Source organism: Monodelphis domestica, chromosome 4 (genome assembly GCF_027887165.1).
Source record: "Monodelphis domestica isolate mMonDom1 chromosome 4, mMonDom1.pri, whole genome shotgun sequence".
Classification (NCBI taxonomy): Eukaryota; Metazoa; Chordata; class Mammalia; order Didelphimorphia; family Didelphidae; genus Monodelphis; species Monodelphis domestica.
The window spans coordinates 416119504-416143096 of record NC_077230.1 but is presented as its reverse complement, the minus strand read 5'-3'; the positions used below and the strand labels follow the sequence as shown (position 1 = coordinate 416143096).

At 54.6% G+C, this 23593-nt stretch overlaps 1 protein-coding gene across 4 annotated transcripts in view; it reads left to right on the top strand.

The window, feature by feature from the left end:
* Nucleotides 1–12608: 12608 nt before the first annotated feature.
* Nucleotides 12609–23593, top strand: part of AGRN (agrin) — a 102630-nt gene continuing 91645 nt past the window's right edge. The window contains exons 1-2 of one of the 4 annotated variants that reach the window (XM_056796057.1): nt 12609–13505; nt 19000–19261. In XM_056796057.1, the coding sequence (XP_056652035.1) occupies nt 13203–13505; nt 19000–19261 (565 nt within the window). In that variant the 5' untranslated portion in view covers nt 12609–13202. The remainder of the gene's footprint in view (nt 13506–18999; nt 19262–23593) is intronic. The other 3 variants (XM_056796059.1, XM_056796058.1, XM_056796060.1) reach the window with 3 other exon arrangements.

Sequence of the window (23593 nt, the reverse complement as noted above, 5' to 3'; positions counted from 1 at the left end):
CTTTGTTAGGAAATGAAGAAGAGGGAAGAAAAGGGAGCACACAGTGAATTACCTTAATTTTTTTTAATTTGAAAATTATATTTAATTAGTTGATTTAGAATATTTTTCCATGGTTACAAGATTCATGTTCTTTCCCTCCCCTCCCCCTACACCCCTCCCATAGCTGTTGTGTAATTCTACTGAGTTTTACATGTGTCATTGATAAAGACCTATTTCCATATTGTTAATATTTGCACTAGGATAATTGTTTAGAGTCTACATCCCCAGTCATATCCCCATCGACCCATGTGATCAAGTAGTTGTTTTTCTTCTGTGTTTCTACTCCCACAGTTCTTTCTCTAGATGTGGATAGTGTTCTTTCTCATAAGTCCCTCAGAATTGTCCTGAGTCATTGCATTGCTGCTAGTAGAGATGTCCATTACATTCAATTGTGCCACAGTGTATCGGTCTCTGTGTACAATGTTCTCCTGGTTCTTCTCCTTTTACTGTGCATCAATTCCTGGAGGTTCTTCCAGTTCCCATGGAATTCCTCCAGTTCATTATTCCTTTGAGCACAATAGTATTCCATCACTAACAGATACCACAATTTGTTCAGCCATTCCCCAATCTAACGCATTCCCTCATTTTTCAATTTTTTGCCACCACAAAGAGTGTGGCTATGAATGTTCTTGAACAAGTCTTAATTTTTTTCTGTAAAATATGAAGCAAGGTTCTCAGCTGAGAGAGTGGAGAATCGGGGGAAGCAAAGGAAACTTGAGAAGGGATGAGAAGGTTTGAAAGAGTCATTGTGGAGAGGGGCACCTAGTTGGCTCAGTGGACAGAGAGCCAGGCCTGGAGATGAGAGGTCTTGGGTTTTGAAATATTATAATAGGATTGAAGGGGTGCTGGGGAAGAATCATAGAGGGAACATATAAGTATTTTGATTTTTTTTAAAAAATATATTTTATTTGATCATTTCCAAGCATTATTCGTTAAAGACATAGATCATTTTCTTTTCCTCCCCCCCCCCCCCCATAGCCGACGCGTAAGTCCACTGGGCATTAGATGTTTTCTTGATTTGAACCCATTGCTTTGTTGATAGTATTTGCATTAGAGTGTTCATTTAGAGTCTCTCCTCTGTCATGTCCCCTCAACCTCTGTATTCAGGCAGTTGCTTTTTCTCGGTGTTTCCACTCCCATAGTTTATCCTTTGCTTATGAATGGTGTTTTTTTCTCCTGGATCCCTGTAAGTTGTTCAGGGACATTACACTGCCACTAATGGAGAAGTCCATTACGTTCGATTATACCACAGTGTATTAGTCTCTGTGTACAATGTTCTCCTGGTTCTGCTCCTCTCGCTCTGCATCACTTCCTGGAGGTTGTTCCAGTCTCCATGGAACTTCTCCACTTTATTATTCCTTTTAGCACAATAGTATTCCATCACCAACATATACCACAGTTTGTTCAGCCATTCCCCAATTGATGGGCATCCCCTCGTTTTCCAGTTTTGGGCCACCACAAAGAGCGCAGCTATGAATATTTTTGTACAAGTCTTTGTGTCCATTATCTCTTTGGGGTACAGACCCAGCAGTGCTATGGCTGGGTCAAAGGGTAGATATTCTTTTGTCGCCCTTTGGGCATAGTTCCAAATTGCCCTCCAGAATGGTTGGATCAGTTCACAGCTCCACCAGCAATGAATTAATGTCCCTATTTTGCCACATCCCCTCCAGCATTCATTACTTTCCATAGCTGTCATGTTAGTCAATCTGCTAGGTGTGAGGTGATACCTCAGAGTTGTTTTGATTTGCATCTCTCTGATTATAAGAGATGTAGAGCACTTCTTCATGTGCTTGTTAATAGTTTTGATTTCTTTATCTGAGAACTGCCTATCCATTTCCCTTGCCCATTTATCAATTGGAGAGTGGCTTGATTTTTTGTACAATTGATTTAGCTCATTATAAATATGAGTAATTAAACCTTTGTCAGAGGTTTCTATGAAGATTTTTTCCCAATTTGTTGTTTCCCTTCTGATTTTAGTTATATTGGTTTTGTTTGTACAAAAGCTTTTTAGTTTGATGTAGTCAAAATTATTTATTTTACATTTTGTGATTCTTTCTATATCTTGCTTGGTTTTAAAGCCTTTCCCCTCCCAAAGGTCTGACATGTATACTATTCTGTGTTTACCCAATTTACTTATGGTTTCCTTCTTTAAGGTATTTTGATTTTATTAAACAAGGAATGGGAAGGCAAAAAATGGAAGGAGGGGAGAGGGAGAGATCTTAATTATTTTATTCTCTAAATGATAAGCTATCTGACTAAATCTATCTTATTCCTAAATACATTAAAGGCAAAGTCTTTAGGGATTAGTAATCTTACAACAGAGTCTTTTGGTGGGCAAAGTCCAAAAATCCGAAGAGAAATATCCAAAGGTGATCTGTTATCAGGTTGGTCAGTTTCTTCTATCTGTCTATCTGTCCAGCAGAAGAATGAAGCCTGCCTTCTTTTCCACAGCCAACGATATTCCTAGGTTTATACTTTGAATGATGGTTTCTCAAACCTCCTCCTTCATCCAGGTCCACAGAGATTGTGTTTGCTGCTTAACTCTTTCTCTGGGATTCTATTCCACCAGCTCCAGGGAAAATCTAATCCCATGCCCTGTCAATCACTCTTATGTCCTAAATCTTATTTCCTATGGTAACAGTTTAAGACAGAATGTAAGGGCTTTTAAGGAAAAAAAAAAGAATCACTGTGGAGAGTGGGAGAGTGAGTTGGTAAGGGAGATATATTAGGATTGCCCAGTGGCAGTGAGAGCCCAGTTGAGATTTTGTAACAGATTTGTATTGAGCCCAGTCAGAATGGTTGAATGATTTCCTTCAATTTCATTCAGCAGCATATGTATAGGAGTAGAGGCAATAAATGGTGAGTGATCCAAAGCTGAAATTTCGCTCAATGTAATTGATTATATGATAAGGGGGCTAGAGATTCAAGAGAGGAGGCCAGTGTAGAATTGAAGTGGTTGTCAAGATGTTTTCATCTCTTTTTTAAAACTCTTACCTTCCGAGTTGGAATCAATACTGTGTATTGGTTCTAAGGGCTAGGCAATGGGGGTTAAGTGACTTGCCCAGGGTCACACAGCTGGGAAGTGTCTGAGATTTCTGAATTCTTAAACATGGAAATAGTACATTTGTGGGTGATGGCAAGATCCAGGGTAGGAGCATCTTTGGTTGTGGCTGAAGTGGGGTAGAGGAGTTACAGTAGCTCACAGGGGGAGATTAGATTGAGGAAATGAGTTGTTAGGGTGTTAGGTGAGGCAATATTATGATGAAATCCTTTGAAATTGAGGCAAGAGTTAGGGAGAAGAAAAATGAGATATTCAGTTCATTGAGGAAGGAAGTGGGGGGAGAAGAGGTCTTGGATTTTGATTGGATGATAGAGGTTAATAGCAAACAAGAAGAGGTTACTGAGTGATGGAGATGGGGGAGAGCCTGGGGGTGGCAATGATGACCAAACTGCTCCCAAGTCTCCTGCCATCTTGTTTATACATAATTGTTTTCATATTGTCTTTCCCCATTACACAGTGAACAACTACTTCCAGCTCTCCCACTTTGACCTGTGATCTGAGGAGAGTGACGGGAGGTAGAGCAGGTACCAGGAAGGGTACTTAGAGCCACTTTGTCACCAGAGGGAAGCCAGGTTTCAGAGGAGTGGGAGAGTAGATTAGGATGAAGGGAACTTTGTTGTCTATGGAACAGGCACTCCAGAGGGTCCAATGGAAGGGATAGGTGGGGCTAGGATAAACCTTGGGGTTGGGAGGGTCCAGGGGGATGGGAATGAGGAATTGGGTGGTAGGGGGAGAGGAAGGGAGTTTAGGCAGTGCTCTCCAGGCATTCAGAGTCCCAGGTTCGGAAGGGTACGACCAGGAGGGAGAACATTCCTCAGTGAGTGGAGGGCACCACTCCTCTCCCCTCAAAGAGCAGATGCAGCTGGAGAGGGGAGACCTGAAGTGGAAGGGAGGCTTGTTCTTATTTGCACTGGAGGTTCTCCACACCCCTGTTGGGAGCCTGGGCCGGAAGTGGGAGGTGGGAGATGCCTTGGGCCAGAAGAGATGGAGACAGAGGAAGGCTGGTAGATATTGAAAAGGCTTTTGTAGTAGATACTAAACCAATAGGGAGTCATCGTGAATTTTTGAAGAAGGGAGTGACGGAGACCTGTGCTTGATCACAGACACGGACACTTTGGCAGTTGCCCGGAGGGTGGATCAGACTGGAAAAGACTCGAGGCAGGGAGATGGATAAAGGCCTGAATTAGGTTGGTAGTCCTGAATGAAGAGAGGAGGCCACAGACAGGACAGATGTTGTGGGCAAAGGATTGACAAAGCAAATGCTTTGATGGAGGAGGTGTCATGAGGGGAAGATGAGTCACAGGTGACTCCAAGTTGGTGAACCTGGATGACTAGGATAGGGGTGAGATCTGAAGCAAAAAGAGAAGTTTGGAGGAGGGCCAGGTCTAAGGGGAAAACCCAGGAATTCTATTCTAGACTCCAATCCATCCCCTGAGATTCAGTGAACAAATTGCTTCCTAAAAGTGTAGGTCTGGCACTGACAGACTCTGACTCTGATTCTCGCTCTCCTCTCTCTCAGTGTCTCTCTCTATCTCACCATCTCTCTGCATCTCTCTGTCTTGGTATCTGACTGTCTCTCTGTTTCTGTCTCTCTCCCTCTCTGTATCTCTGTCTCTCTATCTCCCTGTCTGTCTCTTCCTCTGTCTCTCTCAGTGTCTCTGTCTCTCTATCTCCCTGTCTGTCTCTTCCTCTGTCTCTCTCTGTGTCTCTGTCTCTTTGTATCTGTCTCTCTATCTCCCTGTCTGTCTCTTCCCCTGTCTCTCTCTGTGTCTCTGTATCTGTCTCTCTGTCTCCCTGTCTGTCTCTTCCTCTGTCTCTGTGTCTCTGTCTCTCTGTATCTGTCTCTCTGTCTCCCTGTCTGTCTCTCTCTGTGTCTCTGTCTCTCTGTATCTGTCTCTCTATCTCCCTGTCTGTCTCTTCCTCTGTTTCTCTCTGTCTCTGTCTCTCTGTTTCTGTCTCCCTCTCTGTCTGTCTCTCTGTATCTCTGTCTCTCTATCTCCCTGTCTGTCTCTTCCCCTGTCTCTCTCTGTGTCTCTGTCTCTCTGTATCTGTCTCTCTGTCTCCCTGTCTGTCTCTTCCTCTGTCTCTCTCTGTGTCTCTGTCTCTCTCTGTGTCTCTATATCTGTCTCTCTATCTCCCTGTCTGTCTCTTCCTCTGTCTCTCTCTGTCTCTGTCTCTCTGTCTCTGTCTCTCTATCTCCCTGTCTGTCTCTTCCTCTGTCTCTCTCTGTGTCTCTGTCTCTCTGTTTCTGTCTCTCTCTGTGTCTCTATATCTGTCTCTTTATCTCCCTGTCTGTCTCTTCCTCTGTCTCTCTCTGTCTCTGTCTCTCTGTCTCTGTCTCTCTGTCTCCCCGTCTGTCTCTTCCCCTGTCTCTCTCTGATTCTCCGTCTCTCTATCTCCCTGTCTGTCTCTTCCTCTGTCTCTCTCTGTGTCTCTGTCTCTCTGTATCTGTCTCTCTGTCTCCCTGTCTGTCTCTTCCCCTGTCTCTCTCTGATTCTCCATCTCTCTGTCTCTCTATCTCCCTGTCTGTCTCTTCTTCTGTCTCTCTCTGTGTCTCTGTCTCTCTGTATCTGTCTCTCTATCTCCCTGTCTGTCTCTTCCTCTGTCTCTCTGTGTCTCTGTCTCTCTATCTCCCTGTCTGTCTCTTCCTCTGTCTCTATCTCTCACACACATACACTCCCCTAGTGACATTGGCCTCCTTGTGGTGCCTTGGACTCAATTCCCCATCTCCAGACTCCCAGGGTTTTCAATGGTCATCCCCCCAAGCCTGGAACTCTCTCTATCTTCATCTGTGTCTCTTGGCATCCTTCAAGCCTCAGCCACAACCCTGCCTTCCAAAGAAAGTCTTCCATAATCCCCCTTGAAGCTAGTGCCTTCCCTCTGAGACTGTTTCCAATTTATCCTGTCGATATTTTGCTTCTACAGAGTTTTTTCATATTGCCTTCCCTATTAGACTAAGAACGGAGACTGAGGCTGGGAACTGAGGTTGGGGGTTGCTTTGGTTTCTTTTTGGATCCCCAGTGGTTAGCACAGTACCTGCTGCATTCAGAAGGTGCTTAATAAATTCTGGTTGACCCAGTGAGTTTGAGGTGTCTTTGGCACATTTCAAAGGTAATGAAGAGTGGAAAGCTGGTTCAGTAGTATTGGAACCAGGAGAGAGAAGATGACTAGATGCACCGAAGTGGGATTCTTCAGAGCAGAGTTCCTTCTCCTTTCTGCCCCAAAGAGCAGTTCATAACCAGGGGTCTGTGAATTAAAAAAAAATTGAGTAAAAAAAATTTTGTCATTCAGATTCAGTCATTTTTTTAGTCACGCCTGACCCTTCATGACTCCATTTGGGGTCTCTTTTCTTTCTTTTTTGGAAATTTTATTTAATTAATTTAGAATATTTTTTCATGGTTACAAGAGCCATGTTCTTTCCCTCCCCTCTCCCTCAGCTGATGAGCAATTCTACTGGGTTTTACGTGTGTCATTGATCAAGATCTATTTCCATATAATTGATATTTGCACCTGAGTGATCATTTAGAGTCTCCATCCCCCATCTTATCCCCATCGACCCATGTGATCAAGCAGTTGTTTTCCTTCTGTGTTTCCGCTCCCACAGTTCTTTCTCTGGATGTGGAGTGTTCTTTCTCATAAGTCTCTCAGAATTGTCCTGGATCTTGCATTGCTGCTAGTAGAAAAGTCCATTTGGGGATTATTGGTAGAGATACTAGACTGCTTTGCCATTTCTTTCTCCAGCTCAATTGACAGATGAGGAAACCGAGGCAAACAGGGTTAAGTGACTCACTCAGGGTCACACAACTAGTAAGTATCTGAGATCACATTTGAACCCAAGACCTCTCATCTCTAGGCCTGGCTCTCTATTCACTGAGCCCCCTAGTTGTCACCCAATAACATTCATTAAACTCCTTGTGTTCTGGGCATTGGGCTAAGCACTAGGGAACAAAGGAGGCAGAAGACCGTTCCTGCTCTGGAGCAGTTCACAGTATAAAGGGGGAGGCAATATGAAAACAGCCACATGCAGCCCCTCTGAATGTCTGAAATTCTGACCCCATCCCTTCCTGTTCCCATCTGCTCTCAGGACTTAGGGACCTGCCCCCCAACTGTCCAGGGGATTCCTTTTCTCTCTGCCCCTTCATCAGACCCCCATGGCTAGAACTGCTGGTCTTGGATGACCCTGGAAGGGAGGGAGGCTGATGATGACTTTGCCCAAATGCCTCATGGAAATCCAGTTCCTGAGAAGTCAAGACATCACTCGAGGTCTTCTTGAAAAGGAAGGACAAGAACCCCCTCATTTCCTTTGCCTGGAACGGGCCAGCTCAGCTTGGGCCCATCTAGAGTGGTTCTAGGGAGTAGGGGGGAAGCATTCTTCTCTGTGGAGGGGCCTGGGGAACAGTGAGCCCCTGTGTCCCAGGGCTGCAGAAAACACAGAGATCCCCAGGGAAGGCGCCTTTCCAGAGTCAGACTGGCTCAGCTCCTCACCAGCATTACTGATCCATTGCTGTGAGAGCCTGCGGCCCTGGAGGAACAGGGGGTCCCCCAAACTCTGTTCTCAGGGCATCTTCTCTCTGACTTGTGGAAGGACTGTCTGCATGGGGCAATGCCTGCTGGTCGTCATCTCTGCCAGCAGGGCATCTCTCTCCCTTGGGTTTTTGAGTTGACCAAAGAGGGAGGGGCAGTTAGGTAGCACAGTGGAGAGAGCCAGGCTTGTAATTTGGAGGTCCTGGGACCTCAGATACTTCCTAGTTGTGTGACCCTAGGCAAGTCACTTAACTCTAATGTCCTACCCCTTGTAGATCTTCTGAAAATTCAGAAGGGAAGGATTAAAAGCCCACAAAAAACAGAGTGGGTTGGAGGGACAGTTTGAGCAGGAAGGGCATAGGAGACGGCTGTTATCCTGCTGTCAGTGGCACCAAGGGCTCTAAGAGGGCACCATGGGACTAGATGGGAAGGGATGGATGTGGGAGATGGTTTGGGTAGGTAGAACACACAGAAAGGGGTCTCATACTTATTAAGAAATGCTAGTTGGATTGCAGAGTGCAGAATGACCTCATTCTCCCCCTCTGGGGAGCCCTTTGGGCTCCTGCAACAAGGAGGAGAAATGTGTTCCAACCTTGGGCCAGGGAAGAGACTGTTGTGAGGGGATGATGAGGTTGGGGGCTCCTTATTTATTTATTTTAAACCTTCTATCTTTGAATCAATACTAAGTATTGGTTTCAAGGCAGAAGAGCCTTAAGGCCAGACAATGGAGCTTAAGTGACTTGCCCAGGGTCACCTAGCTAGAAAGTGTCTGAGGGCAGATTTGAACCCAGGACCTCCCATCTCTAGGCCTGACTCTGAACCACTAGCTGCTCTGGTGGCCTGTTTTTGAGGTCCCAGGTTTTAGCTGCACTGCCCACTGGCTAGCCACAGCCTTCAGGCCACCATCAAGCTCTGCTCAAGCTCCTGTCTCTGGACCAGCAGGTCTCAGGGAGGCTGAGCTGGCTTGCAAAGCTTTCCTGACTCTGCTCCCACTCCCACAGCTCATGGCTCCATGTTGGGGCTCCTGGGAAGCTCATTGTCCTCTGCCCCTCCCCACTGGTAAAAGTCCAGGCTTTGCTGCTCCCCCTCCCACCCCCAAGGTCACACTGGCTCTCAGGCTTTTGCTTGGGGCTTGACTGTCCTTGATAAGCCAGGACAGGTGTGAGGGTGTAGGGGGCTGTCTCCTACTTCCGGTCAGCTCTAAAATGGCAGTGGAGACAGCCAGGGCCCTGTCTGGGGTAGCCTGGGGCTCCCCTCTCCCCAGAGCCCCCCAGCAGGACATTTCTGGCCTTAAAACCTGAGGCTGGGGCGGGGGACCATCTCTACTTCCTCTTCGGGGCTCTTGACAGGGGAGATCTGCATGAATGGAGGCAGAATTATCCCCATCTGCACCGGGAAGGGGAATCATGGCCCAGATGTTTGCAGGGGAGACAGGGGAGGAGCAGAGAGAAGCTGTGCGTCCCCCCCCCCAATCCCCCGCCCCCCAGGCAGGCGCAGCTGGATCTCTTCGTCTACCTGGCACTCCCCTACCCCCATCTGCACGGTCAGCTCTTGGCTGAGGTTCAAACCTCTCCAGTTAATTAGGAGGCGGTGTGAGTGGCCAGAAGCTGGTGCCAGGCTGCAGGGGAGCTCCTGGGCTGGGGGTGAGGGAGGGAACAAGGCATGTGGGGCCCCAGAAAGGGATGACTTTTGGGCCCCAAACTGAAGCTCGGGTCCTTGGGGCTGAGGAGACACACCTGGGTCTGCTTTCCTTCCAGGAGGGAGAAAGGGCTCCCCAGACCCTGCTGAGGACCTTCCTTCCCCTGCCCACCCGCCTGCTCGTCTCCTCCATCCCACTCTTGCTTTCAAACCAATTTCCCAAATGAGTTGAGGAGGGGGGAAGAGGGAATGCGTGTTCGTGTGTGCAGAGGGGAGCCAGCTCCTGAGTCAGCATCTGGAAGGACCCGAGGCAGAGATCGGAGAAGATTCACAGCAGTGCAGGGAAACCGGGCTTTGGCTGGGGGCTCTGCTCCCCCCAGCCCCCAAGGAGGGGGGCTGATCTGGTCCCCAGTTTCTTTAACTTTGACTAGAACGCCTGGAACCCCAGCGCAGCGGAAGCTTCCCTCTCCTCCCCAGGTCTACCCAGAGTCGGGGCAGGAGCCATCATCAGCACCCCACCAGATCCCATCATGCCCTTGGGCCCAAGCTCTCCCACTTCCCAGACCCCAAGGGGATGGAGGTGGAAGGCAATGAATATTTCCGGAAGTAGCCCTTCAAGGAATAGGCAAGAAGCCCCTCGGGGACTCTTCCGGCTAGGCTAGGGGCGATTTCTTCCCCCTACCTAGATGGGTCTGCCTTAGAGACCCTGACAGCCTGGGGGCCCTACATAGACCTCGGGCTTCTGGGTGCTTCCTTTTCTCAGCGTGGGAGAAATCCTGCTTGGGGAGAGAAACCCCAGCTTGGAGCCCCAGGCTTTTCTAAGCAAAAAGCGTCCGCCCAGCTGCCCGGGGTCCATTCCAGGAAGACATCCACCAGCTCCCCTCCCCCCCTCCATCGATCCAGCCCTGGATTAATAGGGAGACAGAATCACTTAGTGGGATAATATATTCTCCCCGAGTTACCTCTGCTGTCACCGACTGCTCCAGGGAGAGAAATCCAGAGAAAGATGCCCCAGAGGGTTCTTTGGAGGGATGCAGGGCGCCCTACCTTTCCCTGTGAAGATGGGGGGCAAGCGGGGTCCCCAAAGGACAAGGGGGTCCCGACTCTCCTCCATTAAATCCCTGAAGAGAAATCAGTCCCGGAGGGGCGGGGGACAGCTTCGAGCTAGAGCTCCTTCCTCCCCCATTCTGCCTCCCCTCTCCCTGCTCTCCTTTCCCAACTCACCCCGGCTCCTTGGGGCCTAGGACTACCGAGTCATTCCCCTAGCCTTGGGGGGTAGAATCCCTAATGGTGTGGCTCGGGGTCCCAATCCCCCTCTCTGGGGCGTCTCTGGCGTCTTCTAGGGTCCCCTTCAGTTCTAGGACCTGCGATTCCCTCCAGGGCCCGGGAGGGTCTGGACTGGGACAGGGGCCATGTTTATGTGCTCTGGGGATGGCTGTTTAGTGTCAGGGGGTGCTGGCCAAGACGGGAGACGAGCGGGATAGGGCAGTGCTTGGCACAGTCTGTGGCACGTAGTAGGTCTTTAAGAAACGTTTCTTGATTGGTGGATCGCCGCTGGTGGTAGCGTTTCTCTGCCCCCGCAGGCTCTCAGGCTGGGAGCTGTGGGTCCAGATCCACAGTGTTCCTCGTGCCTCGCTGTGCCTGAAGAACGTGGCAGGGACCAACGCCCTGTTAGCAGGTCAAAGCGGCCGGCTGGAAGGGGGTTTAGAGGGTGAAGGCGGGAGGGAGGGTTCTTGAGTTGCAGTCTTGAGGAGCAGCTGTGGCCGCAGGACAGCAGGTGGCGCCCTTCCCCCTAGGTTGGGAGCCTCAGCCCTCCACCTGGCCCTAGTGGTCGGGGTAAAGGAACCACACCATTCTTCCTCCACCCCCAACCATTTTCCCAGGGTCCCCTCCTCCAGGCCTAATGGCTGGCCCCAGGCACCAGCCGAGGAAACAGTGCCAGTCTGTATTGGCCTAGAGGCTAGAGACTTCCCAGAACCAAGGGGCGGAGCTTGCTCCAGGTATGAAGAGGAATTGAGTGCCCCGGACCCTTCCCTGGAGCTCTCCGCCCAAAGCCAGCGAAGCACGGGGGGGGGGCGGAGTTCTCTATCCATGGGGGCTTAACCTCCCTTCCTCCCTTCCTCCCTATCCAGGGCACCTCCTTCACATTGGTGAATTCATTCCCAGGACATCTTTCCCGACATCCCGCCTGGAATCCGTGGCTTCCTCCCCTCTTTCTCCTGGTCTCTCTGGCTTCTTTCAAGTCCCAGCTAAAAACCCACTGTCAGGGGCAGCTGGGTGGCTCATTGGATGGAGAGCCAGGCCCAGAGACAGGGGGTCCTGGGTTCAAATTTGGCCTCAGACACTTCCCAGCTGTGTGACCCTGGGCAAGTCACTTCACCCCCATGGCCTAGCCCTACCCGCTCTTCTGCCTTGGAACCTATACACAGTATTGATTCTAAGACGGAAGGGAAGGGCTTAAAAACATAACTACAATCCCTCCGTCCACAGGAAGTTTAGTGGGTTTCCAACTTTTCTTAGGATTGTCATGCCAAACCCGCTTCCATATTGGTCCTTGTTGCAAGGGCGCGCTCACACCAAACCAAACCCCGAAGAAAACCGTGACTACACTGCCGGGAAGGGCCCGCATCTGTCCACTCCCACAGGTCTCTCTCTGCTTGGACGGGATCCTTCGCTTCGCCTTAGCCTGAGAGCTCTTAGAGACGGGGCTGTTTTCTGCATGTTTCTCACTTTCTCAGCACAATGCCTGGGACACAGTAGGCGCTTAATAAATGCTGGCTGACTGACTGATTCCCCGTTTCCTCACTTCCCAGTGACAGATGCCCCTCGGGTCCTCCAGGCCCAGGCGGGCCCAGGACCGCAGAGACAGACCCAGATCCGTCAGGTGGGACGAGGGAGGGCTGGGCCACAGACCTCCCCATCTCTGCCTGCCCCGCCCTCCCCGGCTCACCCCCCGGGTGCCCAGGCCTGAACAGCAATCCGCCGGGCTTCCTAGGAAAAACTCTTCTGAGAGGGCGGAGGGGGCAAGGGAGGGAGGGGATGGACACCGGGCTTCTCGGTCCGCCCCCGCGGGGGCCAGGCTTGTGCTCTGCTCCTCCCCTTGGATGCGGTGCGGAGCGCGGAGCAGGAGAGAGGAGGAGGAGGGCGCCGAAGGAAGCCCCCAGCCCTGCCCCCTCTCCCCCCTTGGCAGTCCGGTCACGTCTCCTCTAGATTATCCATTAACCTGATTTCAGCTGCATTTCCTGGGCGGGCGGGGGTGGGGTGGAGAGGAGAGTCTCCGCAGCCTGCAACCCGAGCGGCGCGGGAGGGCGCCTGGGGGAGGGGGCTGCGTGAGCCCCCCCTCCCCTCCCCTCCTCCTCCCTATCTCCTCCCCTCGTCTTCTCTCCTTTCCCCCTGCCAGGCGCAGCGCAGCGCAGGCAGACGCCCAGGGGAAGCCCAGAGAGCCAGAACCAGAGCTCCGCGGCCCAGGGTCCGAGGGAAGTGGAGAGGAGGAGGAGGAGAAGACTGGCTGGGGGCTGATCTGGGGAGCACGCCCCGCTTCATCCCTTCTCCCGAAAGGCCAGCAAGCGCGAGAGAGCAGACTTCCTTTTGTTTGCAGCCCGAGGCTGCGACTGCAGCGGCTCCGGGTCCGAGTCCGAGAGCGGAGCCGGTAGGGAGGCGGGCCGCCGGGCGGGCCGGTAGGCTCAGGGTGGTAGGGAGGCCGGCCCGGGGGCGGGGGCTGGACGGCCCGGCCCGCCCCCGTGCCCGCCCTCCCTCTCCCGATCCCTAGCTCGCTTGCTGCCTGGTTCGCTAGCTCGCTAGCTCGCTCACCCTCTGGCTCCGGGGCTGCTGGGCTCCCTCTACCCCTTTTCTCCCTCTCGCCCTCAGTCGCGGCCCCCGGCCTCGGGCCAGCTCCGGCCGGCCCTGCCCGGCAGCTCCGGAGGGAGCCGGTGCGGGCGTGATGGGCTGCCAGCAGCGGCAGGGCGGCCAGCGCCCCCGAGCCCCGCCCCTGCCCCTGCCCCCGGCCGCGCCGGCCTCGGCGCCGCCGGCCCCGGGCTCGGCCCGGCCCCCGCGGCCCGGCCGCCGCCGGCTGCTTCTGCTGCTGCTGCTCGCCGCCCTGCTCCGGCTGGCCGCCGGCGCCGGGGGCGGGACGTGTCCCGAGCGCGAGCTGGAGCGGCGCGAGGAGGAGGCCAACGTGGTCCTCACGGGCACTGTGGAGGAGATCTTGAACGTGGACCCCGTGCACCTCACCTACTCGTGCAAGGTGAGGGCCCCAGGGAGCGCCTGCCGGCCGCAGAAAGTTGGGGGGACGCGCCCCCCGTGCCCCGCTGCCCGGCCGGCCGGCCGGGGCGGCTCCTCCAGACGGGGAGGGGCCGCGGCCCGTAATTACCTATTTTTAGACTTAAAGTGTGGGAGCCCGCGCCAGCTTACACTCTGCCCCCCCGCGCCGGGTCCCGCAGCCCGGGGTGCCCCTCCCAGCGGTTTGCGGGGAGCAGAGCCCCGCTCAGCCTTTGAGGACTCCGGGGAGGGGGATTTGGGAGCCTCAGCTTCCTGGGTCTCTGGGAGGGACTTGAGATTCCCCTCCAACCCCCCGGGAGTTTGGGCCCCTGGTCGGTGCTGGAGGCTGGCCATGAGGCCGGACAGGGGAGTGGTCAGGGAAAGGGGGGGGGAGCAACTTGCGATCTGTGGTGTGTGCGTGTCTGCGTGTGCGCTCAGGTGAGGACCCCCACTGGGCTGCACCGAGTCCCCAGAGTCCCTGCCAAAGGTGTTGGAGGGCGGGGCTGGGGGGGCCGGTCTGGACTTTGCAAAAGCCTGCAGTAAGTCTGGGTGACTGAGTGTCTGAGGGGGTGGGGCCGGGATTCCTGCCTCTGTCCTGTCGGGGAGGGGCTGCCCTGGCTGCAGACAGGTCTTTGTTTACCCCCCACCAAACCGCGGAACCCCTTGAGTTTGTTTGTGCGTGGGGGGACGGCGTCTGCGGGACAGAGAGTCTCCTTTGCTGCCGGTGAGGCTCCTGCCTTGGGATGGGGGGAGTCCCGGGGCGGGGGTGCAATCTGCCCAGAGGCTCCTCTGCTACTGCTTTGGGAGAAGAGGCGCCGGGGCTCATCCCCCCTTCCCTTCGACTGCCCTGGGCCGCCGCGCGATTCCTTAACTTCCGAGCTCCCCCTTCTTCCCCTGCTGCCGCCCCAAACCTCCGGGGCCCAAATATCGTTCCTCCTTCATCTGGCCTGGAAAACTCGGGACCTGCAAAAACATGCCTGACCCGGGCTCCAGCTGGGAGCCTTCGGCCCCCCCCTCCCCGCCCTCTCCAGAGCGGGAGGCTGGATGCAGAGACTCTGCCCCAGGACTGGGAACCAGAAGGCAGTTTGCCAAGTCCCTGCAGGATTTCCCGACTTCCTCCTTGCCAGGGTCCTGGGTGTGGCTATGTGGGAGGGGGCCTGGAGGAGGCACTGGGAGGCTGACCCTCCTGCCGGGACTCGGAGCCCTGAGCCCCGAGCCACCTGTGCCTGGGGCTGGGGGGAGGCTGCTTGGGATGGGGGCTCCGAGCCGCCGTCAGCCTGGGTGGGGGTGGGGGCTGCTCAGAAAGGGTGCTTTGTGGTGTCCGCCCCCCTGGCTCCCCCAGACACTCTCTTCAGGATTGGGTGGGGGCGCCTTAAAGGAGTTAAGCCAGAAGGCCCCGAGGGGAGCAGGCGTGGGTTCTTGGAGGGCCCTGAAGGACAGTGCGGGGCTCCATCCTTTGTCCCTGAGGGACCCCCTCCCCCTCCTCCTTTTCCCAGGGCACTTCTGCCCTCCACCAGGGAATGTGGAATCTCCTCCCTGCCTGAAGAACCTGGGGCTGGCCTTCAGTCTCGGGCCGGGAGGGGTCTCCAGACCTGCTCTATGCGGCTGTGGGTGGGCCCAGCGCTCTGAAGTTCTCCAGCACCTCCCAGGTGGCTCCCCCGCGGCTGGGGGCTGAGGGGGCTCCGAAGTCCTCTGAAGTAGGGGGGAAGGGCAGAAGGGAGCCGGCTTGCCAGACGGGTTTGTCAAATCTCGTGCCTGCAGGGCTCTGGGTGGGAGGGGAGGGGCCTGGGCTACTGCCTGAACTTGAATCTAGGCTTCTGTGTGTCCCCAGGCACCTCTGGGGGAGCTGGGCCAGGCATGACTGAAAGAGGGGAGGAGAGGAAGGGAAAAGGGGGGCCCACCAGGAGGACAGCAGTGACAGGAGCCCTGAGGCCCGAGGATGCTTTACATCCTCTTCATGTGGGGCAGCAGGGCCTGGGAGGCCTGGGGCTGCTCAGGCTGAAGGGGGACCCCCTAGATGGAGGAAGAAGGGAGCGTCCTCAGGAATTTGGACCCAGGAGGCACCTTAGGGGCCACCTAGGCCAACCCTCCTGTTTGACAGGGGAGGAAACCAAGGCACTGAATGGCTAACAAGTGACCTGCCCAGGGGCATGCAGGTAGCCCCTGTCTGAGGCTGGATTTGAATCCATGACTTTCTTGTCCGTTGGGCTGTCCCAGAAGGCTTTAGAGTCCTGCGTCCTGTGGAAGAGTGTGGGCGCTTTGGGGTGAGCCTTGAGTCAGGCCAGATGTGAGCAGAGGTTTGGGGTTCGTGGCCATTTCTCTGGGAGAATGGGGCAGCCTCGGTTCAGAGAGCTCAGAGCTTCAGAGACAGGGCTAATCTTGCCTGTTAAAAAGGTTTCCTTGTTGGGGGCAGCTGGGTAGCTCAGTGGATGGCGAGTCAGGCCTAGAGACAGGAGGTCCTGGGTTCAAATATGACCTCAGAGACACTTTCTAGCTGGGTGATCCTGGGCCAGTCACTTGACCCCATGGCCTAGCCCTGATTCTAAGATGGAAGATAAAGGTTAAAAAAAAATTTTTTTTAAAGGTTTCCTTTGTTTAGGGAAAGGGTTGAGGAATGAAGAAGACCAGGAGCTCTGCTTAGGTCCCCCATGGAAGAAATAACACTGAGTTTTAGAGGAAAAAGCAGATTGTTGGGGACTGTTTGCCTTCTGGGGAATGCCTAGAGCTTCATAGGTAGTGTGGACACGGATAGAGTATTAGGACTTAGAGCCAGGAAGGCATGGATTCAAATCTACCTCTGACCCTTACTAGCTGCGCAACCCTGAGCAAGTCACTTAACTCTGCCTCAGTTTCTTCATCTGTAAAATGAAGTGGAGAAGGAAATGGCCAACCATGCCCAGATCTTTGCCAGGAAAGCCCCAAATGGGGACATGAAGAATCACCCTGAAAAGCACAACAACAGCGCAGGGCGGCATTTATTATTCTGAATGTTCCCTAGGCAGGGGCATGTAGGGCCCAGCATGCAGATCGGCATGGCTGGCCTCTCTGGACCCATAGATCCCTGCTTCATACTCTGTGGATGGGCCTTCGGGCTGGGTTCTCGTGCCCGTGCGATGGTGGTGGGCTCCCATGCCACGGGGCACTGGGGGGAGGAACGACAGGCAGTGATCAGTATGAGGGTGGGAGGGAGGCAGGCGGAGAGGACCCACCAGACAGGGGTGTCTCACCTCACAGAGAAGCCCTGGGATTGCTGAGGGATCAAAGTCTCCCCTTCCAGGAGGTGAGGAAAAAGTAGGGAGATTTGGCATTTGTTCAAGCTCTCCTGGGGATAAGACAGTGAGGGGGCTGACACTACGGAAGGGAGGGAAACGGAAATGACCAGGAAACAATTCCTGGAGGGAAGGAGCACGTAAAGTGGGGGAATCGGGTAAGGCCTTGCAGGGGAGGAGATGGAGGGCTGCTTAAGGGAGGTGAGGGGAGATGAGGGAGGTGAGGGGAGATAAGGGCAGATGAGAGAGGGAGATGAGGGGAGATGAGGGCAGATGAGAGAAGGAGATGAGGGCAGATGAGAGAGGGAGATGAGGGGAGATGAGAGAGGTGAGGGGAGATGAGGGAGGTGAGGGGAGATAAGGGCAGATGAGAGAGGGAGATGAGGGGAGATGAGAGAGGGAGATGAGGGGAGATGAGAGAGGTGAGGGGAGATGAGGGAGGTGAGGGGAGATGAGGGCATATGAGAGAGGGAGATGAGGGGAGATGAGAGAGGGAGATGAGGGGAGATGAGAGAGGGAGATGAGGGGAGATGAGGGAGGTGAGGGGAGATGAGGGAGGTGAGGGGAGATAAGGGCAGATGAGAGAGGGAGATGAGGGGAGATGAGAGAGGGAGATGAGGGGAGATGAGAGAGGTGAGGGGAGATGAGGGAGGTGAGGGGAGATGAGGGCATATGAGAGAGGGAGATGAGGGGAGATGAGAGAGGGAGATGAGGGGAGATGAGAGAGGGAGATGAGGGGAGATGAGGGAGGTGAGGGGAGATGAGGGAGGTGAGGGGAGATAAGGGCAAATGAGAGAGGGAGATGAGGGCAGATGAGAGAGGGAGATGAGGGCAGATGAGAGAGGGAGATGAGGGGAGATGAGAGAGGTGAGGGGAGATGAGGGAGGTGAGGGGAGATGAGGGCATATGAGAGAGGGAGATGAGGGGAGATGAGAGAGGGAGATGAGGGGAGATGAGAGAGGGAGATGAGGGGAGATGAGGGAGGTGAGGGGAGATGAGGGAGGTGAGGGGAGATAAGGGCAAATGAGAGAGGGAGATGAGGGCAGATGAGAGAGGGAGATGAGGGGAGATGAGGGAGGTGAGGGGAGATGAGGGAGGTGAGGGGAGATAAGGGCAAATGAGAGAGGGAGATGAGGGCAGATGAGAGAGGGAGATGAGGGGAGGTGAGGGGAGATAAGGGCAGATGAGAGAGGGAGATGAGGGGAGATGAGGGAGGTGAGGGGAGATAAGGGCAGATGAGAGAGGGAGATGAGGGCAGATGAGAGAGGGAGATGAGGGCAGATGAGAGAGGGAGATGAGGGGAGGTGAGGGGAGATAAGGGCAGATGAGAGAGGGAGATGAGGGGAGATGAGGGAGGTGAGGGGAGATAAGGGCAGATGAGAGAGGGAGATGAGGGGAGATGAGGGCAGATGAGAGAAGGAGATAAGGGCAGATGAGAGAGGGAGATGAGGGGAGATGAGGGAGGTGAGGGGAGATGAGAGAGGGAGATGAGGGGAGATGAGAGAGGTGAGGGGAGATGAGGGAGGTGAGGGGAGATAAGGGCAGATGAGAGAGGGAGATGAGGGGAGATGAGGGGAGATGAGGGAGGTGAGGGGAGATGAGGGAGGTGAGGGGAGATAAGGGCAGATGAGAGAGGGAGATGAGGGCAGATGAGGGGAGGTGAGGGGAGATAAGGGCAGATGAGAGAGGGAGATGAGGGGAGATGAGGGAGGTGAGGGGAGATGAGAGAGGGAGATGAGGGGAGATGAGAGAGGTGAGGGGAGATGAGGGAGGTGAGGGGAGATAAGGGCAGATGAGAGAGGGAGATGAGGGGAGATGAGGGGAGATGAGGGAGGTGAGGGGAGATGAGGGAGGTGAGGGGAGATGAGGGAGGTGAGGGGAGATAAGGGCAGATGAGAGAGGGAGATGAGGGGAGATGAGAGAGGGAGATGAGGGGAGATGAGAGAGGGAGATGAGGGGAGATGAGGGAGGTGAGGGGAGATGAGGGAGGTGAGGGGAGATGAGGGAGGGAGATGAGGAGAGATGAGGGAGGGAGGGGAGGATCAGGGATGTTTCAGGCATGGCAGGCAGCCTTGCCCCAAGATCCCACCCAGTCAGGGCAGAGACCCCAGGGATTTTAGCCCTGCACTTTCGGGCCCCACAGGTTGGGAAGCTTGGGCATCCTGTTTCTCCCTCCTCTGAGCCGCCCCTTTCCATTCATTTCCTCTCCAGGTTCGGGTCTGGCGGTACCTTAAGGGCAAAGAGGTGGTTACCCACGAGATCCTGCTTGATGGTGGAAACAAGGTGGTGATTGGTGGCTTTGGAGATCCGCTCATTTGTGACAACCAGGTGTCCACTGGGGATACCCGGATCTTCTTCGTGAACCCTGCCCCGCGCTACCTGTGGCCAGCGCACAAGAACGAGCTGATGCTGAACTCCAGCCTCATGCGCATCACGCTTCGGAACTTGGAGGAGGTGGAGCACTGTGTGGAAGGTGAGTGAGGTCTGGGGGCTTCTCCGTCCCCCACTTCCATGTTCTGTGTGACTTCTGAGGACCAAGGAGGACCTTCCCTTCCCCCTTAGAAGCAGTAGGATGTGTTGTGTCTAACATGGATGGGTGGAGTGACTTGCCCAGGGTCACACAGCTAGGAAGGGGCTGAGGCCAGGTTTGGCCCCTTCTGGCCCCTCCTCGGCCTCCCCAGACAGCCCCACCCCCACCGGATTCCCGGCCAGCCAGCCGCCCTCCCCGGGGATCTCAGAGCGGAAGCGCCGTCCCCGAGGGCTGATGGTTCCCAAAGTGCGTGTCCTTGGCCGGGCCCCAGGGTAGCTTGTGGCTGGCCGCTGGGGGGGGGGGGAATCTCTCCCTGGGAAAGCTGGGGGGGGGTCTGTTCCTGGGGGAGGGGATGTGGGGGCTCGCCTCCAAAGGGCTGGAGTCTGCGGGGGGGATGGCCCAGAACGTCTTTCCTTGGGGGGATAGTTGGGGGGATGGGCATGGCCTCTGGAAAAGGGGGTTCCCCTTGCAGAGAGGAGCCCAGAGCCCCTGGGCAGCACCCCAAGGTGTGTGAGGGAGGATCGTGTCTGGACCAGAGTCCTAAATTTAGAGCCCAAATTATGCTAGACTGTGACGGTCACTGACAGAGCTCCCAGCCCCTCCCGCTCCAAACCCTGCTTCTCAGGGCTGGGTTCAAATTCTGACGGCGGATGACTTGGACACATTTTTCCTCTTCTCTGCGGGGATGGCACCTGTGGTCCTTCTCGGCTCTAATGCTACTCTCTGCCCGGTTAGCTCTGGGGGAACAGATGGTTCTGGGATCCTAGAAAGCCAGGATGGGGTCCTGCCCTGTGGTGAGCTACATGGCAGCCTGGCCAAGGTGGCTGGGTGGCTCAGTGGATCGAGTTCAAATCTAGCCTGCAACCCTTATCCTGAGCAAGCTGCTCTCCCCTGCCTGCCTCAGTTTCCTCATTTGTAAAATGGGGATAATAACAGCGCCCACCTCCCATTGCTGTGAGGCCCCGGACGCAGCCCTCTTTCTACTGTACAGTTAAGCTGGGGCTCAGAACAGAACTGAGCCACCCAGCTGCCACCCCGTAAGTTAACTTGATGGGGGGAGCTGCTGGCGGCTGGGACACGAAGAAGCATTTATCCTCAAATTCGGTGGAACTGGGGATTCCAGGAGGCAGAGATAAGGAGGCGTGGAGGAGAGCTAAGACAAAGATGTGGAGGTGGGAGATGGGATATCTGGTATAAGGAACAGTAAGAAGGTCAGTTCATGGACTTGTGGTCCATGAAAGGGAGTGATATGATATGTAATAATACAGGTGGGAAAACAGAGGAGTTTGTCTTTTATCCTAGAGGCCATAGGGAGCCATTGGAGTTTAAGGAGCAGGGGAGTGACCCTCTTTGGTATTCCTTGAATTTTCCTCTCAGGGGAGTCTTGGGGTGAATGTGTTGGGCAGTGGGGGGGGGTCTGTCTTGTCTGCCCTCTCTACGGTTTGGTATTAATAGGGAGAAGGAGCCTCAAGGTCTCAATCAAGAGGAGAGCTTCCTCTCCTCATCCTGGGGCCTCTCCCCCACCCTCAGCCTGGTAGAAGGAGACTCGGACCATCTGCCTTGGATCCAGCATTGTGCAGTAGCTCGATTTCTGTACTTGGAGCCCGGGTGGAATTCCTGGGTTCAAATCCTGCCCTGCTGTGTGCCTCATCTTTCTTCCTTAGTCTTCGGTTTTCTTGGTGCTGTGGATAGAGCTCTGGGAAGACCCAAGTTTAAATCCAGCCTCAGACACTTCCTAGTGGTGTGACCCTGGGCAAGTCACGTCACCCCCTTTGCCTCAGTTTCCTCCTCTGTAAAATGAGCTGGAGAAGGAAATGGCAAGCCTCTCGGTCCAGAAAACCCCAAATGGGGTTACAAAGGATGGGATACGATTGAAAAACAACAAAACGAGTTTGGACCCACGACTTGGAAGCTCTCTTCCATCTCTCAGGCTCTGACCTCTGGCTCCTTCCTAGGGGCGCAGGACAGCTGCCCCTCGGGCCGGGAACTTCACCAGGGAAACGGGACAAGGATACGGGATCAGAGACCGTGGGAGCCGCTGGCCGACTCCCGACCCTGGTCCTGGGAAGGGATGTGCCCTCGGTGGGGGTGCGGAGGGACTTCCTCTCCCTGGGGGGGTGGGAGAGGCGCCTTCCCATCCCTTTCCCCTTCCTTCTCTGCTTTGAAGCCTTTTGGGGTGAGGGCTCGGGGGCCCCTAGATTCCAGAGCCCAGAGCTCGGCGTCTCCATCCCCGAAGCCTTTCTCCTGGCTCTCTTTCCTCGGCTCCCTTCTCGGGACGGACTCCAGCCTGGGCTTCTGGGGGGGTCGGGCTGTTGGTTTGTGGGCCAGCACTTGGTGGGGGTCGGGCTGTGGGTGGGGTTCACGGCTTCCAGGATGTCTGGCTGCTGGGGGGCCCCGGGGCGAGGACCAGAAACCAGCCCTGACATCCTCTTTCCCAGCCTCCGTTTGAAGTGTGAGGGGAGCGGGCGGGCTGCCTGCTGGAGCTCCCTTCCGTACCGGGTGTCGGGGGGCCTCCTCCTTGCGCCTCTTTTCCTCTGTCTGGGAGGATGGAGGTTAGCGGTGGTGGCGGCGGCGGGCAGTGAGGGGCAGGAAGGAAAGGGAGGGGGCGATGTTGTGGCTAGCAGCGTGCGCATGTCGGGGTCAGTCTGGGCCAAAGTGCATTCTGGGGGAAGCCGGGCAGCCCTCGGATCTGTGAGGAAGGAGAGCGTTTGTGCCCCCTCAATCCCCGATTAGTTTTTCCCGGGTCCGATCTCTGAGGGCAGCCCCGTGGGACACAAATGGCTCCCATCTCTCAGAGTAGGGGAGATGGGGGGATGGCCCCCCGCTCCTGGGGAGCCCGTGGGGTGAGGGAGACTGAGGAAAGGCAGAGCCTGCCCCCAAGGAGCTCCCGGGGGGAGGAGACCCAGACCTGTCCTGGGGGTGCAGCCTCAGACACAGGGGAACGTGGGCATCTTGGAGCTCTTTCCGGATCACGGGGAAGATGGGGAGAAGGAGAGTGGAGGAGTCCTGGCCATGGGGAGGGAGGAGAAGGAAGGGTTATGTTTGAGGTTTGAGCCCCGGACTTCAATCCCCAGAAGTCCTTGGCACTTCCCAGAATGCCCTATAATCTCACCTGAGTCCTCACCTGAGTGCGAGATCAGCATTTGTGTTTAAACCGCCTACTTGCTCTCTCTTCTTCCGCTTCTAAGCACACACAGGCAAGATGTCGGTGGCTGTGAATGGGCTATGTGCCTAGGCACGTGCTTTCTTATTTTGCATTTTCTTTATCTTTGATTTCTAATAATCTTCAGTAAACCTCTAAATTTATAATACTTTTAGGAGAGAAACTAATTGAACTGTTACAGGTTTGATCGTGTTGTATTTTAGTAGTCAGTCAGCAAGCTGTGGAGTGCCTTAGTTCTTCAACGCACACTTTTCCACAAGGAGGACTCCCTCTCCCAATGTGACTCAGTTTCTCTCTGGCTCACGAAGGCCAGAATCGCCTAGATTGCTTTGTTTTTAGGTGACTTTTCCAAGGCCACTCTGTCAGGATGACTCAGAGGTAGGATTTGAATGCAGGTCTTTCTGCCTTCCAGGCTGGTCCTCCATGCCTTGCTGCCCCTCAAATAAGTAAATAACTGAGTGCACACAAAATACAGTAAGAGGGTTCTTGAGTCTCTCCCCATTATTGAAGCCCATGAATTGATCAGCCACAGGTTTTAGATTGTAACCCTCTTTAAAAAAACAAAACAAAACAACCCCCCCTCACCTTCCATCCTAGAATCAATACTGTGTATTGGCTCCAAGGCAGAAGAGTGGTCAGGGCTAGGCAATGGGGGTCAAGTGACTTGTCCAGGGTCACCCAGCTGGGAAGTGTCTGAGGTGAGATTTGAACCCAGGTCTAGCTCTCAATCCACTGAGCTTCCCAGCTGTCCCCTGATAGTAGCTCTCTTGAGGGCAAAATCAAATCACTGCTCACCTTGGATCTCTTGTGCCAGTCCTGAGCCTTGTGTCATTAGCAGGCACTCAATAAATGTTAGAAAGGACAGGCACAGAGCGCTCTGAAGGCACCCCAGATGGAGGAGTTTGGACTTTGTTCTTTCACAGCTTGGGAGCCATTTAGGGTTCTGGAGCAGAGGAGTGACACAGTCAGCTCTCATACCTTAGGGTTTTGGTAGCTGGGTGAAAGGATGGACCAGAGAGGAGGGAGACAGAAGGAAGGGAGTTGAGGCTGTTGCACTAATCCAGGTGAGAAGAGATGAGAGAGTGTAAGGGGACGGACAGGAGAGAGATGCC